This window comes from Heptranchias perlo, chromosome 7 (assembly GCF_035084215.1).
Source record: "Heptranchias perlo isolate sHepPer1 chromosome 7, sHepPer1.hap1, whole genome shotgun sequence".
Classification (NCBI taxonomy): domain Eukaryota; kingdom Metazoa; phylum Chordata; class Chondrichthyes; order Hexanchiformes; family Hexanchidae; genus Heptranchias; species Heptranchias perlo.
The window spans coordinates 78,761,002-78,780,003 of record NC_090331.1 but is presented as its reverse complement, the minus strand read 5'-3'; the positions used below and the strand labels follow the sequence as shown (position 1 = coordinate 78,780,003).

Sequence of the window (19,002 nt, the reverse complement as noted above, 5' to 3'; positions counted from 1 at the left end):
TGGGGAGCGGGCAGGAAATTGGACATGAAGCTGAGTTCGGATCGGTCAATGCCCTGTGGGTGGCGGAGAGGGCCCAGGGGCTATGTGGCCGGGTCCTGCTCCGACTTCTTGTGTTCTTTAGATTTGTGGTTGGGATCAGATCAGCCATGATCTTATTGAATGGCGGAGCAGGCTCGAGGGGCCGATTGGCCTACTCCTGCTCCAATTTCTTATGTTCTTATGTAGGCACAATAGCCCACAAAACTATGAGAAATGGCAGGAAATCCCTGTAATTTGAACTGCAATGGTCTGCAATTTTTCAGTGATCCTAATCATAAGCAAACCTTGAGCAGCTCGTTTACAAAGGACAGCTAACCTAGAGACTGAACTGTCGTCGTTAAGCAATAATCCAGCGACAGTTCACAGATCAGTTTTGCCCTCATTGCCTTAGATAAAGCTGAAACTTCATGTTACATACTTTAATTATCAAATTCTCTGGCAGTCACTCCACAGAGCAAGATGGGTGCTGTGTTCATGTTAGACTGATCTTCACGACACCCGAGGACAAGACTCGATGGTGTGTGGGATGTCAGCTCCAACGTAGCAGCAGTGTCAAGCATGGATTTCAAGCACCTCCAGTGTACTGAACACAAACTGTGCAGCACTCACAGCAGCGCTGAGTGTCAAAGGGTTATTGCAAAAGTATATGATCCTCCCAGTAGGTAGTATTGCACAAATGCGTAAACTTTTAAAGTTTCACCATGTGACCAGAATCTCCGAGTTGGAATAAAAACAAAAAATGCTTTAATACACAGCAGGTACATCAGCATCTGAGAAAAGACAGGGTTAACATTTCAGGTGTAGGCTCTTTGCCAGAACCTGGACCCATAACATTAACCTGCATTTCTCTTTACAGATGCTGACAGACCTGTTGTATATTTCCTGCATTATTTTCTTTTTCTTTCAGATTTTCAGTTTTTATCTGCAGCTTTTTACTGGACTTTAGTTTATCTTCACAGTGGTGAACTCCTCAGAGGAAAACTTATGAATGGTGTATCATGGTTGGTACTGCACAGGAGGCCATTCGGCCCATCGTGTTAATAACCCCCATCCCTTCTCAGTTAAGTGTGATGCATGTACTCACAGCAGTCTGAGTAAATGGAAGGAAACGTTACTTTGCTCCAGCCACGGTCCTTTATCCCATTTGAACAGCTCAATGTCTTCAGCAACCTGCAATGACAGCAGTAGTTTGGTCAGAGACCGCATATCAACATATTATCCTAATGGCCTCCTTCTGTATTATTGTTTTCATGATTGTATAGGACATGGGGATAGGAGAGGGAGGATTGGTTAGAGTAGACAGCTCCAATAGAAAAGCTAACATTGGCACAAACACATCAACTGAATGGCGTCCATCAAGGCGTCAGCCTTGACTCAGTGGCAGCATTCTCACCCAAGCCAGAGGTCGTGGGTTCAAGCTCCATTTCGGGACTGGCACCACAGCAGAGTGCTGAAGGAGTGTTTTTCATATTAGATGTTAAACTGAGACTCTAGTCTGTGGACGCAAAAAATCCCATGACACTATTTGAAGAGCAGAGGAGCTCTCCCAGTGTCCTGGCCAATATTTATTCCTCAACCAATACCACCAAAACAGATGACCTGGCTATTCATCATACTGCTGTTTATGGGATCTTGCTGTGCGCAAATTATCTGCCACATCTGCTTACACAACAGTGCCTGCACCTCAAAAGTGAGCCATTGGCTGTAAAGCACTTTGGGATGTCCAGAGCATGTAAAAGGCGCTATACAAGTGCAAGGTCTTTCTGTCCTTTGTACCATAATTTCTAGAATTGCGTGTCAACTTACTGTCTCCATGTTACAGTTACACAAAATATTGAGAGCAATGTAACAGTAAGTCAGACTTGGGGCACCTAATGCCCTTCCTTCGCACCATTTTCCTCAATGTCACTAGAGAAAGGAGTAGTCAAAGTGTGTCACCAAAAGACAGTTGAATTCAGAGCCCAGGTCCCCTTTCAGGCAGTGCTTCTTCAACTGAGATGAAATTTCTCACCTGCACAATTCTCACTACTGAAAAATATAACGCCCAAAATCTGAGCAAAGCAAATTAGCGGAAGGCCATGTTAAGAAAATGTCAATCTCGTGGGTCGAAGACTGGTATGGTGTTATGGTTCAGATCTGTGACTCTTCATTATATATGCTCTGAGTAGCGCCACCGTGCTAACCACATACGTTGCGCTCTCGATAGTTAGCCACGCATGCGCACACGCTGCAGCGCCGTGCGTTCTCTGAACGTGGGAGTGTCAACCCTGTCTGTTCTCTGAAATCAGTAGTGTTAGTACTGTGCCTTGTCTGAACTCTGTAGCCTGCCTGGCAATGACTGGATCAAATTACACATTCCAGAGAACTTGGGTGAGTCGTCTCCTTCCACATCCTGTCGGTGGCATTACAAGAATGTCCTACTGCCATTACCAGTGACACTACATGGAGCCATTACGGCCAATACCCTGGCCCTAAACGTAGCCCATTATAATAAGATTTCTGTACTTTATGCATCCAATATCACCAAGACACCAGGCCAGCTAATATATAGATACCTACTGGAACCACAAGAATTTACTTGCAAGTGCCATTTAGCAGCCAAATTATAAACAATGCTAGTTGGGCATTCCAAACTCATCTTAAAGCAGAACTGATGAGCACAGCAGACACTGGGCATACATGCTGAACACAGAGAGGGACGCCCTTCAGCACCAGCGCAGTTTTAGGTTTGCAAAACGACGTTTGATTTCCACGTACTAATCACAAGATACTGGATAGGATAAAAGTAGATTAAGAGGAGGTACTTAAAAGATTAGCAGTACTCAAAGTGGAAGAGTCACCCGGTCTAGATGGGATGCATCCTAGGTTACTGAGGTAAGGAAGGGTGGAAATTGCGGAAGCTCTGGCAACAATATTTCAATCCTCCTTAGATGCGGGGACAGTGGCAGAGGGCTGGAGGATTGCAAATGTTACACCACTGTTCAAAAAAGGGGAGAGTGATAAACCTGGAAAATACAGGCCCGTCAGCCTAATGTCAGTGGTGGGGAAACTTTGAGACTCAATAACCCGGGACAAAATTAATTGACACTTGGAAAAGTATGGGCTAATAAATGAAAGTCAGGACGGATTTGTTAAAGGAAAATCATGTTGGACTAACTTGATTGAGTTCTTTGATGAAGTAACAGAAAGGATTGATGAGGGTAGTGCAGTTGATGTTGTGTACATGGACTTTCAAATGGCATTTGATAAAGTACCACATAATAGACTTGTTAGCACAATTGAAGCCCATTGGATTAGAGGACAGTGGCAGCATGGATACAAAATTGGCTAAGGGTCAGAAAGCAGAGTAGTGGTGAAGGGTTGTTTTTCAGACTGGAGAGAAGTATACAGTGCTGTGCCCCAGGGGTCAGTATTAGGACCACTGCTCTTTTTGATATAGATTAACGACCTGGACTTGGGTATAGAAGGTATAATGTCAAAGTTTGCAGATGAAATGAAACTCGGAAATGTAGTAAATAATGTGGAAGATAGTAACAGACTTCAGGAGGACATAGACAGACTGGTGAAATGGGCAGACACATGACAGATCAAATTTAAAGTGGAGATGTGGGAAGTGATACATTTTGGTAGGAAGAATGAGGAGAGGCAATATAAACTAAACGGTACAATTTTAAAGGGGTTGCAGGAACAGAGAAACCTATGGGTGTATATACACAAATCTTTAAAGGTAGCAAGACAATTAGAGAAGGTTGTTTAAAAAAAAAGCATATGAGATCCTGGGCTTTATTAATAGAGGCATAGAGTACAAGAGCAAGGAAGTTATGCTAAACCTTTATAAAGCACTGGTTAAGCCTCAGCTAGATCATTTTATTCAATTCGGAGCACCACACTTTAGGAAGGATATCAAGGCATTAGAGAGGGTGCAAGAGAGATTAACTAGAATGCTAGCAAGGATGAGGGGTTTCAGTTATGTAGAGAGACTGGAGAAGCTGGGGTTGTTTTCCTTAGAACAGAGAATGTTAAGGGGAGATTTGAAAGATGTGTTCAACATCATGAAAGGTTTGATAAGGAGAAACTGTTTCCAGTGGCAGAAGGATAGGGAATGAGAGGACACAGATCTACGGTGATCAGCAAACGAGCCAGAGGTGACATGAAGAAATATTTTTTTACGCAGCGAGGTATGATGATCTGGAATGCACTGTCTGAAAGAGCAGTGGAAGCAGATTCAATAGTAACTATCAAAAGGGAATTGGATAAATACTTGAAGGGAAAAAATTAACACAGCTATGGGGAAAGGGCAGGGTAGTAGGACTGGATAGCTTTTTCAAAGATACTGCACAAGCATAATGGGCCGAATGGCCTTCTCCAGTGCTGTACTTATTATGATTACATAGAATGTACAGCACAGAAACAAGCCATTCGACCCAACAGGTCCATGCCGGTGTTTATGCTCCACAAGAGCCGCCTCCCTCCCTACTTCATCTAACCCTATCAATATATCCTTCTATTCCTTTCTCCCTCATGTGTTTATCTAGCTTCCCTTTATATGCATCTATGCTATTTGCCTCAACTACTCAATGTGGTAGCGAATTCTACATTCTAACCACTCTCTGGGTAAAGAAGTTTCTCCTGAATTCCCTAATGGATTTCTTAGTGACTATCTTCTATTTTATGGCCCCCTAGTTCTGGTCTCCCCCACAAGTGGAAACGTCTTCTATACATCTACCCTATCAAACCCTTTCATAATCTGAAGGACCTCAATCAGGTCATCCCTCAGTCTTCTCTTTTTTCTAAAGAAAACAGCCAGAGCCTGTTCCATCTTTTCTGATAGGTATAACCTCTCAGTTCTGGTATCATCCCAGTAAATATTTTTTGCACCCTCTCCACTGCCTCTATATCCTTTTTATAATATGGAGACCAAAACTGTTCACAGTGCTCCAAGTGTGGTCTAACTAAGATGATCCTAAGTTAAAATGTTTCTGAAAGATTAATCTGGTTCACCACTCTTGGTGCTACCCCTGCATTATAGGGTCAAAATCTAGATTGTTATATATTTAAACCGGACAGGAAATTATTATAACAAACATGTGCAATTAGTGAATTGCTATGTTGGTCCACAGATCGTTCTTGTATTAAATGGTGGGGTCGAAGAGAGGAGAACAAAAAAGTGTTCACCAACAGATTGCAGATGATACCAGAGCTGGCTGCTACTGCAAACATTGAAGTAAAGCATTAGAGATCACGCAATTCACGGCTTGGCTCTGCATAAAAGTGGAGCTGTCAACACTCTAGATTCAGAATGGAAACTATGATATCCATATTATGGTTAACACGCAAACCTGGGCTCTGACAGGGGACTCGCACACTGTGGAAAAACGAAAAGAGTTGAGAGCATGTGTATACAGTCGGATGTCAACAAATTATACCTGTGCAAGCTTGAAATGCAACTCCATCCAACCTAAACTATCACCTATTATTAGAAAAACAGTATAGCTACAACTATACCATACAAAAAAGACAATTGTGCCACTTGGATTTTTAAACACTAGAACAAGAGTATTTGTGCCCATTGATATTCAGAGTCTTGCTTTTAAATAGTTCAACTCTTGCAATTTTCATAACAGAATACTTAAAAGAAAGTTTTTTTTTGTGGGGGAGCGGGTGGCGGTGTTACTTGCATCACTGGGAAATCCGCAAAGGCACTGCCTTTTCACCTCTGGATCCTGGGTCCATATCCAGCCCAGTTTGATGGAATGCAAATTTCCTCTCCATCAACTGTAAAGGTTGTACACAAAGTGAATTTGGGCAATCTTGACCTAGTTATCAGCATAGGCGCACAACACAAAACGGAGGAAAAACAGGCATCTTCATTTGCAGGGCTAAGATTGGCTGGTGAGAGAAATGGGAGCATCGTACTGATATAATAGAGGTTCACTGAGACTGGAATTGTTGAGGAACCTTTAGTCTGCATCTGGCCTGCGCTAGTGAGATCCAGGAGGCTTGATGCCAGACAGCACTGGCATCATTTGAACAGCATAATATTGACAAAAAAAAACTTAAAATGTAAAACACAAAAGGAAATCTGTATTAAAAAAGCTTATTGGCAAGGATACAATGTATCATAGTTAGTACTCCTCCCCTCAAATTTCGAAAAACAAAATCTTACACAACTATAATTGCACAATCCATTTAAGTGTGCTTAAGCAATATATCCTTAATACTTCAGTAAAGATGTTTAAAAAGTGTAAAGAGGGAGGACCATTTCCGTTACATTGTGATAATAAAGTTAACACTCTAACTTTCCTGGTATAGGGTCTAACAACCTCAAACTCACTTAAAATTAGATAAACAGGGCTCAAGCAGGCTCTTTCAGCTTGTTGATTCTGGCGAGGGTTGGTTTCAGCAGTGTAACGTATATCGTTGAAGTCGTTTCCTGGGTAAATGCAATATCCAGAACAAACAAGTTGAAAGGTTTTGCTCGGTGCGGTTTGTTTTATTTTAACTGAAATAACCAAGACAAAATGTAGAACTTAATGCCTTTGATACTGGGATCAAAAAATATTAGCTCAATCTGGATTAGTCGAGGGTCAGTAACACACTTTGTACAAACAGTCTCAATACTGAGGCCTGGTTTATAGTAATTCTTTCAAGTTTTAACAATTCAAAATGAGTCATTATAAAAACCACAATCATGTTTTGATTAAAATTTTTTGAAGTATTTTGTAGCCTCAAAGGGAAACACATGCTCTAATAATGGTTCTTGCAGTTACCAAAAACAATTCCTTTGCAAAAGCTGACTGAGCTTTTCACTCAAGTAACATTTGACCCTGCCACAGCACTGAAACAGCCCTTATCAAAGTCACAAATGACATCCTACGCGACTGTGACCATGCGGCGCTATTCCTTCTCAATCTGTACGCAGCCTTTGACACGGTTGACCGCACCATCCTCTTCCAACGCCTACCCTCAGTTGTCCAACTGAGTGGGACTTCCCTCGCCTGGTTCCATTCTTATCTATCCTGTTGTAACTAGAGAATCTGCAATGGCTTCTCTTCCCTCTCCATTACCTCTGGAATCCCCCAAGGATCTATCCTTGGCCCCCTCCTATTTCTCATCTACATGCTGCCCCTCAAAGACATCATCCAAAAACACGTCAGATTCCACATGTACGCTGATGACACCAGCTCTACCTCACCATCACCCCTCTTGACCCCTCCACTGCATCTAATTTGTCATGCTATTTGTCCGATATCCAGTCCTGGATGAGAAGATATTTGCTCCAATTAAATATTGGAAAGATCGAAGCTTGTGTCTTCGGCCCCCACCACTAACTCCGTTCCCTAGTCACCAATTCCATCCGCCTCCCTGGCAATTATCTGAGGCTGAATCAGACTGTTCGCTACCTCGGTGGCCAATCTGACCCGGAGCTGAGTTTCCGACCCCATATCCTCTCCATCACCAAGACCGCCTTCTTGTATTTCCATAATATCACCCGTCTCCGCCCCTGCCTCAGCCCATCTGCTGCTGAAACCCTCATTCATGCTTTTAGTACTCTAGACTTGACTATTCCAATGCTTTCCTGGCCAGCCTCCCATCTTCCAACCTCTACAAACTTCAAAAGCTCATCCAAAACTCTGCTGCCGTATCCTAACTCGCACCAAGTCACGTTCACCCACTACTCCTGTGCTCGCTGACCTACACTGGCTCCTGGTCCGGCAATGCCTCATGTTTAAAATTCTCATCCTCGTGTTCAAATCCATCCATGGCCTCATCCCTCCCTATCTCTGTAACCTCCTCCAGCTCTACAACCCTCCAAGAGCTCCGCGTTGCTCCAATTCTGGCCTCTTGTGCATCCCTGATTTCCTTTGCCCCACCATTGGCAGTCGTACCTTCAGCTGTCTAGTCCCCAACATATGGAATTCCCTCCCTAAACTTCTCCGCCTTTAAGATGCTCCTTAAAACCTACCTCTTTGACCAAGCTTTTCGTCACCTGTCCTAATATCTCCTTACACGGCTCAGTGTCAAATCTTGTCTGATAACGCTCCTGTGAAGCACCTTGGGACTAGTTCAAGACACTATATAAATGCAAGTCACTGTTGTTGTTGACAAATGCTGGTGACACCTTGTCAACAATGCACCATGTGGAACTAGATTGATCCCATCAAGACTTTAAAAAAAAATTGCTTGCCAATTGACAGATGCACAGCATTACAGCTCGGGATTTTTGCCAATGCCTTTATCCACGTTCATGGCTAGACGTCAGTTTCCACTGACAGATTGAGTCTGTTTTGAACTAAAACCCGCTGCCATGAATGGATTTGTATGTCCAAGTTCAACAATTTGCACCTAACCGTGATAAATTGTTTACTGGAGAATATGGAGTGGAAAACAATAGTCCAATGCATACAAGTTAGAACAACTTGGCCAGATTTATTTATAGATGGAACAATGTACAGAAGCAAAAGGACACAAAGATACAATATATGAACTGTTCTGTCCATTTAAATCAAAGAGTGTGAAATCCTTGAAGCTTTTCTTAGCAAACAGTGCTAAAGAAAGAGCAGTCTTTTGGTGGTAAGTTATGTGGGAACAAATGCTCACGTAGTCTTTATTGACACGTATTAGTGGCAAGGCAAATAGGGAACAAAAAAAAAAAAAAAATCACAAATGGGCTACGTCTTTTCTTTCAAAGATCAAACAATTTCTTCTCAACAGTCAGAATCAAAAATATTAACATTTTAACACTTGGGTGGACAAGATGGAAATGACATGATCTGAAGCTTCAAAACAGCCTGATGGCCTGTTTTTGACAATAAGTGGAAAAGAACGCAGTCAAACCATGTACATTAAAATTTCAAACGGCTATTCCATCTACCAAAGTAGCTAACTCAATTGATCTGTCAACACAAGGCATCTGCCCCTTTCCCACAGAACGACCATTTTCTACTGTTCATTTTGAATCAGTGAAGGGTTTAGACTCTATTTTAACTCTTGCTTTTTCTTAAAAAGGTATGCAAAATGTTCCTATTGCTTGGTGTATTAAGACATTTTTCTATTAAATTTGAAAATATTAACAATTTCAAGTATGTTTAAATTAATCACAGGTGCAAAACAGAAATGAAAATATTACATTGTTATAAGTAAAACATTTCAGGCCTCCTGTTGGTGGTGTCAGATTATGAACAATTTCAGTTTTGGATTATTACAAGTTGGCTAAATACTGATTGAATGGATATGGTAAAGGGGCTGTGCCACAAACTTTGCATGACAGAAACAGAAATTTGTGTTTTTATTTCCTTTGTTTTTTTTTAAAAAAGGGTTAGAATGGAGGCTGTCCCCTTCACCAAGATAGAAAAGAAATATAAGACAGTAGACTTTAAAAGGGACAACCTGATGCCGAGACTTCCCTTTAAGTTGCCATTTGATTTTACACTATTTCAGTGGCGCAGTGGTTCCTCCCTGCCAGTAAACAACTATCTCTGCTGACATGAATCAAACTACAATACAAGGGTACTACAGTAATCATGGGTGACTTTAATCTGCATATAGACTGGCCAAACTAAATTAGCAATAATACTGTGGAGGATGAATTCCTGGAGTGTGTACGAATTTTTTTTTTAGACCAGTACGTTGAGGAGCTAACCAGGGAACAGGCTATCCTAGATTGGGTATTGTACAATAAGAAGGGGTTAATTAATAATCTTATTGTGCGGGGTCCTTTAGGGAAGAGTGACCATAACATGATAGAATTCTTCATTAAGATGGAAAGTGAAGTAGTCCAATCCGAAACTCGGGTCCTAAATCTAAACAAAGGAAACTACAAGGGTATGAGGAGTGAGTTGGCTATGATAGATTGGGGAGCTTCATTAAGAGGCATGACTGTGGATAGGCAATGGCTAACATTTAAGGAATGAATGCATGAATTGCTACAGTTATACATGCCCTTCTGGACCAAAAACACACAAGGAAAAACAGCCCAACCGTGCCTAACAAAAGAAATTAAGGATAGTATTAGATCCAAAGAGGAGTCATATAAAGTTGCCAGAAAAAGTAACAAGCCTGAGGATTGGGAGCAGTTTAGAATTCAGCAAAAAAAGGACCAAGAGATTGATTAAGAGGAGAAAAATTGAGCACGAGAGTAAGCTTGCAAGGAACATAAAAGTGGACTGTGAAAGCTTCTACAAGTATGTAAAAAGAAAAAGATTAGTGAAGACAAATGTAGGTCCCTTACAGCCAGAAAGGGGAGAATTTATAATGGGGAACAGGGAAATGGCAGAGCAATTAAACAAATACTTTGGTTCTGTCTTCATGGAAGAGGACACAAATAACTTCCCAGAAATGCTAGGGAACCAAAGGACCAGTGAGAAGGAGGAATTAAAGGAAATTAGTATTAGTAAAAAAAAGTGCTGGAGAAATTAATGGGACTGAAAGCCGATAAATCCCCAGGGCCTGATAATCTGCATCCCAGAGTACTAAAATAGGTAGCCATGGACATAGTGGATGATTAGTTGTCATCTTCCAAAATTCTATCGATTATGCAACAGTTCCTGCAGATTGGAGGGTGACAAATGTAACCCCACTATTTAAAAAAGGAGGGAGAGAAAACAGGGAACTACAGACCGGTTAGCCTAACATCAGTAATAGGGAAAATGCTAGAGTCTATTATAAAGGATGTGTTAACAGGACATTTAGAAAATATCAACAGATTAGACAGTCATCATGGATTTATGAAAGGGAAATCATGTTTGACAAACCTACTGGAGTTTTTTTTTTGAGGATGTGACTGGTCAGATAAGGGAGAACGAGTGGATGTGGTTTATTTGGATTTTCAGAAGGCCTTTGATAAAGTCCCACATAAGAGGTTAGTGTGCAAAATTAAAGCACATGGGATTGGGGGTAATATACTGGCATGGATTGAAAATTGGTTGACAGACAGGAAACAGAGAATAGGAATAAATGGGTCTTTTTCAGGGTGGCAGGCAGTGACTAGTGGGGTACCGCAGGGATCAGTGCTTGGGCCTCAGCTATTCACAATATATATCAATGATTTGGATGAGGGAACCAAATGTAATATTTCCAAGTTTGCTGACAACACAAAACTAGATGGGATCGTGAGTTGTGAGGAGGATGCAAAGAGGCTTCAGGGCGATTTAGACAAGTTGAGTGAGTGGGCAAATACATGCCAGATGCAGTATAATGTGGATAAATATGAAGTTATCCACTTCGGAAGGAAAAACAGAAAGGCAGAGTATTATTTAAATGGTGATAGATTGGGGAATGTTAATGTACAAAGGGACCTGGGTGTCCTTGCACACCAGTCACTGAAAGCAAATATGCAGGTGGAGCAAGCAGTTTGGAAGGCAAATGGTATGTTGGCCTTCATTGCAAGAGGATGTGAGTATAGGAGCAAGGGTGTCTTACTACAGTTATACAGGGCCTTAGTGAAACCACACCTGGAGTATTGTGTGTAGTTTTGGTCTCCTTACCTAAGAAAGGATATACTTGCCATAGAGGGAGTGCAGCGAAGGTTCACCAGACTGATTCCTGGGATGGCAGGACTGTCGTCTGAGGAGAGGTTGGGTGGACTAGGCCTGTATTCACTCGAGTTTAGGAGAGGGGGGATCTCATTGAAACATATAAAATTCTGACAGGGCTAGACAGGCTAGATGCAGGGAGAATGTTTCCCCTGGTTGGGGGGTCCAGAACGAGGGGTCACAGTCTCAGGATATGGGGTAGGACATTTAGGACTGAGAAGAAATTTCTTCACTCAGAGGGTGGTGAACCTGTGGAATTCTCTACCACAGAAGGCTGTGGAGGCCAAGTCACTGAATATATTTAAGAAGGACTAGAAAGATTTCTAGACACAAAAGGCATCAAGGGGTATGGGGAGGGAGTGGGAATATGGTATTGAGATAGAGGATCAGCCATGATCATATTGAATGGCGGAGCAGGCTCGAAGGGACGAATGGCCTACTCCTGCTCCTATTTTCTATGTTTTTATGTTTCAATGCGCTGTCAGGTCCAGTAATGCCTCCCAGCCAATTACCCCTCCAAGATGCCTTAGGATCCCACGGCAACTAAATAAATGACCTGAGCTTAACCAAAGGACCGGGCAACAGTAAAACATAGCATTTAAAATGGACAGTAATGGAAATTAACAGAAGGATTTCCTTGATCTTTGAGAGGTAGAGTTTACTTCTGCCTTTGAAATAAGCACAGTCTTGTAAAATACCAGGGAAACCAAAGCAGGTTGGGATGATACAAATCCGAGCGCAGTGAAGTGGCCAGCTCGTTGTACCACAAAGTTGCAATGTGTTATGCCTGCAATACAACACTCTGGATTGAAGACTTCAGCCCTGCTGTCAAGGACAGAACTGAGCAGTGATCAGGAGACTGACTGCCTTAGAAGAGGTCAGTTGGTGGGAAAAAAAAACACTAATTCAGTGAGGCAGTCACATTCCCCAGGGCTGCTCTTATCTAAATCTTCACACCCAACTTCACAGGAGACCTGGAAGGAGGGGGTGGTTCCAGAAGACACAAGAAAGGGGAGGGAGGAAACTTATGGAGACTTGTCCGTAATAAGCTGGTGGGAAGGGAGAAAGAGCAGTGAATATGTTTTAAATGTTGCTGCAAATGTAACCCCTTGTCTATCTTTGCACAGAAGCAGGGAGGTAGACGTTTCATTGAAGAAACCTTCGAGCAGCTAACAAATGTGGGACAAAGCAGTTTGCAGGAACGTTTAACAATTCTTGCAATTATTCTTACCCGGTCTACATTAGGAGCCTGGATTGCGTCGTACTGCAACACTTCAGTCGTTTCACTACAAAAAAAAACACAAGAACGATTACAGTCACATCTGGAGTATTCGTGATGCAGACTTCACCCAGTATTTTAGAGATGGATATTTTCAAAATAAGATAACTCAGCATGCAACAGATTAGCAGCTTCTAGAGAACAGTATGTTACATACTCAGGACAAGAAAAGGCCCTCAACTTCTTACTGTGGGACTCATTCCTGTGTCCCCACCTTTCCTTCCTCCCCCATCCCCAACCCCTCCTGGGAGAGGTTAAAATCAGAGACTGCGAACCAATTCAGGAATCGCCCAATACTTGGGCTTAAGAGGAAAACTGGTAGCAGAATAATTTAGATAACATTAAATTGGATCTCCAGTATTTTAGCACAACGTGATCATCTTTACACTTGTACACAATACTACTATAACCCAGTGAAACTAAAACCCTCTCCCGAGAGAGTCCTCTAACCTCTGGAACCCATGCTCCAAAGCAAGCCTGAATAACAAAGTGTTTTCTCTCTGCTGGCTATATAAAATAGTTTTGGGCAATCACCCACTAGGAACTGGGTTGAGAAGGCCACCAGCATAAAACAGTACACAATCTGGTACAGAATTCTGCAATTGTTGGCAGTTCACCCACACTGGTCTGGGTAACAGAAATGCAACGGTGATGGGATAGAGGGTGATTTTCTATGGCATAACAGTAGGGGCAGGATACAGGACATTTTAGTCTGCATTTTGTCTAAATGGCAAATTATCCATTCTCTAGGGTTGCTATTCCCTCATTCTGAAGAGTCCAAAAAATATTTTTTCCCTTAAAAAAAAACAATTCTGTTCCATCTAACCCCATGGTAATCCTTTATCACCTGTTAATCTTTCAAAACATACCTCATCCTGTTGTGCTAAAAGACAAAATTTGCAGCAGAAACAAAAGATACAAATTTCAACAGCAAAAGTCAGGACGAGTTAGCATCTCATAGAAAAACAAAGGAGCTGTGCTTATACAGGACCTCATCACACCAAGATGGAAAGGAGAGTTTCTGCAGATTGCGCTCATTCAGGGGGGAATTCAACACAGTGCGCCAGACACTCAGGCACCGGTGGTCACATGAATCCAGTGTTAAACACCTGACCAGCCGTCAATTGAAACCACTGACCAGGCATGTCCTGCTGCTGCAGCAATTAGTTTAAAAAGTAAAAACAAGAGCATTAAATTAGTCAACTGACCTGTCCTTCTCTGCTACAGTAATATCAATTAGCTAATTGAAAACAGCAGCGACGAGCTGTCAGTTGAAGCTACGGGCTGCTGCTGCAGCTATTGTCAATTAGTTTAAAAAGTTGAAGAATGGCTCATTTCCTGGCAACCCCACTCCTCTCATTACTCTACCACCGCTTACGCTGTTTGATTGCGCATGGGTGATTTTATACGGGCTTACAATCATGATTTAGCGCAGAAACTTCAGCGTAACTTCGCCTCGGCAAAAGTGGCACGGTGTCAGGCACATTCGGGGCGCAATTTGCCAACTGCACGCCTGGCGGAAATTCCAGATCAGTTTCTTCCCCCTTCATACTCCAGGGCAGCTCTGCTGAGCAAGATTCACAGGTAGTTGCATGGGCTCCTGAATTTGAACTGTACGGTTACATTTGTACGTGCTAAAATTGAGATTATTTTTTCATCCTAACAAACAGCCTTCAGACAGTTTAAATTGGGAGAATCAACTGAGGCGGGATACAGTCATCTAAAGGTGGGGGGGGGAAAGAGAGGAGAGAGAGGGGGGTAGAAAGGAAGTGAAAGTCCCAGCTCTACAGCCAGTTTGTACCATTAATGCACAAGACCCACTGTCAAGGAGTCTGGATTATGCCTGTGCCAACGTGAAAATCCAATCTCTGTCGTCACTAAATTAAAAATGAAAACTTCTCACTGATAAATTTTTGGACAAAGCATCTTACTCTTCTAGGTTCATTGTCAAGCTGACTAGGAATTTCTATCTTCCCTGATGCTCGACACACCTGCAGTATGCAAGAACCTTCGTAACACAGCACAGATGAACTGTATCACCCATTTAAACGTATGTGACTCCAGTAACTGACACTTCCAAGTCAAATGCATGTACATTTAGCCTAGAAACTACTGGTGTTAGATTTTTCTTTCAATGTCTAATGTAGCTAAGTTTGTGAGGGTTTAATTCAAATAGAACAAGAGGAATTGGCACAGGAGTACAGTGCTTTGACCCAGCAGAATGGTGGTACAGTACATGGATTCATGCTCATATTCTTCCGTGTGCATTTGGCAGAATCAGCTGCCTAGGTACGGGGAAGGACCAAGTGTTGATATGACACAGGTTGAGTTCCTAATATCTCAGCTGCACATAGTGCATCTAGACCAGGAAGACAGGACAGGAAGAAAAATTTTAATGTCCAGTAATCGGTTTTGGTGGGGGGGGGGGGGGGGGCGGTGGGTGAAGCAAAATTACCCTCTCCTCTTTCTCTAACTCCCATCCCACCCCCATGCAAGGCCTCACTTCTTCCAGTAGCCTAGAGGAAAACTAAGATGACAGTCAATGCAACGGTAGTCCTGGGAGTCAAATGCATGACCTTATATAGGAGACGTGAGCTCCATCACTGGAGCTGCTGGGCCTCCTTGCAGCAGGTTATATCTTGCATTCACTTGGGTATGAGCAGTGTGCCACAGAAACCAACAGTCAGTATTACTGGCTGGCATCTGCTACAATCCAACAGTCACTACTCACATTATTGTTTTATTAGAATAGTAATTTTCCCTCAAGGTAAGTAACTTAACCCATCCTTCAATTCAACTGTACTTGCATCTATGGGGCAGCAGGCACCTTGCTCCCAAACCTCAGGTAACAACTTAACATGACCATTTGGACCTGCGTTACCATTCAGCCTGAACTAATCTGTCCAATTATTACCCCCTTTGTTGCAAATGCTGCATCGACTCAGTATACTCTAGCTAAGCTTGACTCAGACTGGAACGGAGCATGGAGTGGGGAACATCACATCTTCATCATCTTTCTCTTCTAGGTTCATTGTTAAGCTGTATAGGAATTTCTACCTTCCCTGATGCTCGCCACACCTGAAGCATGCAAGGCCTTTCGTAACACAGCTCAGATGAATTGTATCACCCACATGAGGTGGTGGGACTAAAGCACATGGTTGGGCCAGAGCATAGGAAGCTCTGCACTGTTCTGCAATGAATACTGACACTGGATAGTCAAGGTGAAAACTTCTATTCCTCAGTCCTGATACATTTCACCTACACACACACACTTTTGTGGCAAAAGTCACAAGCTCGCTCAAAACCTCTGCTTGCCGATTATTCTATCAGGCTACCATTTATGGAAAAAGGGAAGAAGAATCTCACCACAATATCAAATGAATTCCTCTTTCAAACAACTGACACAAAAGGGATAGAACACAGTTAGGTGTACATTACAAAGCAACAACACACCAAAGGGTTCAAATAATATCTTAACCACAAGAACTCCATGGCCACTTAGGAAACACCCTTGCCTGATTCTTTATAAAGAAGCATACATGAGTATATAAACCAATGAAACAGTAGTTTTATTTCACCTGGCTATGCTCCCTTTCATCTCCCCCCTTCTCCAGCACCATGCTTTTCCTTCCTCCCACTCCCCTCCCCTCCCCACCATCTGACACTATACCTCAGTCCAACATCCCAGGCTCAACTCATTCTTAAACAAGCCCACAGCCCCCCTCGTTATTCACTGTGGACACCATGGCACCTGTTGCTGGTTCTCCCTGAGCAGCAACCCCAACTTGCCCCATCCTCTGCTCCCAGCAGCAATTTTGCCTACCACACTCAGTTAACAACTTGCATTTATATAGCACCTTTAACGTAGAGAAATGTCCCAACATCTTCACAGAAGCATGATCAGACAAAAATTAATACCAAACTGAAGAAGGAGTTAATAGAAGGGGCTTGGTCAAAGAAGTAAGCTCTAAGGAAGTTCTTGACGAAAGAGAGAAGTGGAGAGGTTGAGGGGTTTAAGGACGGAATTCGAGAGCTTAGGGTTTATACTGCTGAAGTCATAGTCGCCTATGGTGAGGCGAAGCAGGGGCGGGGGGGGGGGGGGGGGGGGTAGGAGGAGAAGGAGAGCAGGAATGCTCAAGAGGCCAAAGTTGCAGGAATGTAGAATTCTTGGAGAGTTGTAGAGCTGAAGGAGGTTAGAGTTTGGGAGGAGCAAACCCATGCAGGAATTTGAACACAAGGATGAGAATTTTAAATTGGAGGCGTTGGCGGTCCAGGAGTCAAGGTAGGTCAGCGAGCACTGGAATGACGAGCGAGCAGGACTTGGTACAGGTTAGGATATCTGCAGCAGAGTTTTAGATGAGCTGAGATTTATGGTGGGTGGAGGACAGAAGGCTGGCCAAGAGAGCATTGCTGACCATCTGACTTCCTTTCCTGGACCCCATGCTAGCTGACATTGTAAATAGTTCCCTCTCCTCAGGTACCATTTCCCTCCCTTTCAAAATGCCATCACTAGCCCTCTGTTCAAAAAACCCTCCATAAACTCCAACTTGTCCAAAATTCTGCCACTCATATCCTGTCAACACTAAATTGCTGTTGCTCATCACCCCCAGCCTCACTAATCTACACTGGCACCCCACCCCCAAACAAATTACATTTAAACTGCTCACCCGTCCATAGATCTCTCCAAGTCCTCTCCGCACTCTACCTCTGCAGTATCTTGCATCTCTGTTACCCCCCTCACCCCCCATTCCTCTGATTCCAGCCTTTTGTTCAACCTTGCACTCCACCATTGGTGGCAGATCCTTCAGCTGTCTTGGTCCTGCTCTCTAGAACTCTCTCCACTTTTAAAAATCTTTTCAAAAAACATCTCTGACCAAGCCAGCAGATGATACTCCTACTCCCTCCCTTTCTGGCTCAGTGTCTGTTTTCTTATGCCTATTTGTGTACAGCCTTGGATCGTTCTTTTACATTGAAAGTGCTATATAATTGCAAGTTGTTGCCCGACGGCAAGCATCCGCAATTGTACTACGTGCTTTCATTTCACTGAATGCCAGAGGATAGAAGTGCACTATAGTATGCAGATATGGCGACAATTTCACCCAACAGAAGAGGTTAATTAGGTGCTGACAACACAGCAAAAAAAAGAGCATTTGGAAAACTGATTCAACGCAAAACCCATTTCACAATGAAATTGCTTTGGCAAAATGTGCATATAAACATTGCTTAAAAAGCAACTTACAAACAATCATTCAATATGTTAAGAATTATGCATATTGGAGCCAAGCATTTTTTTTTTTTTTTTTAAAAAGGTCAGTAATGGGATTTTATTTAAAACAGCCTTTTCTCTGCATTTCTGTGCAAACTGTATTGCGTTCAGGATTATCGCTGTTGCCATTTTCGTAATCCTCGTCATTTTTTCCAGAACAAAAGCACCAATGTCTGGGGTTTTTGGCTTTGTTACAGGAGCAAATTTTTTTTGAAGTATCCTGCTTGACATTTTACTTAAATGTCACAAAAACAAACAAAACCGATGTTATCTTAATGGGTTTCTATATCTGGAAAGGCCAGCTTCCACCCTGATTAAGCAAAAACTGTGCAATTTTAGAAACAGCATGTTAGAAAACTAACAAATTAGTAACCTAAAACTTGAAAGGGATCAGAATAATAAAATAATTCAATTAAACGGATTTGAAAACATGTTTTCGTTTTTGATTTGGGTGCTTGGAGTCACATCTATTGAAAGGTCAGGGAAAGTCAACTGTTCTCCGATCTCTACCAATGCTAATCTAAAGCTGGGTGTGTTGAACAGTGGCCAGGAGAAGGGGGGTGAGTGGTAGAACACACCCCATCTCCCTGTACAGAAATACCAAGGCTTCTACTCAGGCCCTATGGACAGCATAGTCAAGATCAGGAACTCAGTTCATTTGTTTTGATGGCAGAGAGAGAAAGACTATTGTGCTGTGACACTAAATTTGTTGAAAACTCATTACTCTTTGTATCGCATATCAAAAATTAATAAGGGGTTTCAGTACACCTACCGGATCTCCGGAAGGAAAGACTTCTTGTACGCCTCCTCAATGCTTTGCAGATAAGCTGTAGAAACCTTCTGCTCGTAGGTCTGGAAAGCAATGCACAGTTCATTTACAACTG

At 42.5% G+C, this 19,002-nt stretch overlaps 1 protein-coding gene across 1 annotated transcript in view; it reads right to left on the bottom strand.

Moving 5' to 3' along the window:
• ndufa10 (NADH:ubiquinone oxidoreductase subunit A10) overlaps positions 1-19,002 on the bottom strand; it is an 80,313-nt gene that overhangs the window by 25,473 nt on the left and 35,838 nt on the right. The window contains exons 6-8 of the mRNA XM_067987938.1: positions 18,891-18,970; positions 12,805-12,859; positions 1,124-1,209 (exon numbers count right to left, since the gene is read on the bottom strand). Of these exons, the coding sequence (XP_067844039.1) occupies positions 1,124-1,209; positions 12,805-12,859; positions 18,891-18,970 (221 nt within the window). The remainder of the gene's footprint in view (positions 1-1,123; positions 1,210-12,804; positions 12,860-18,890; positions 18,971-19,002) is intronic.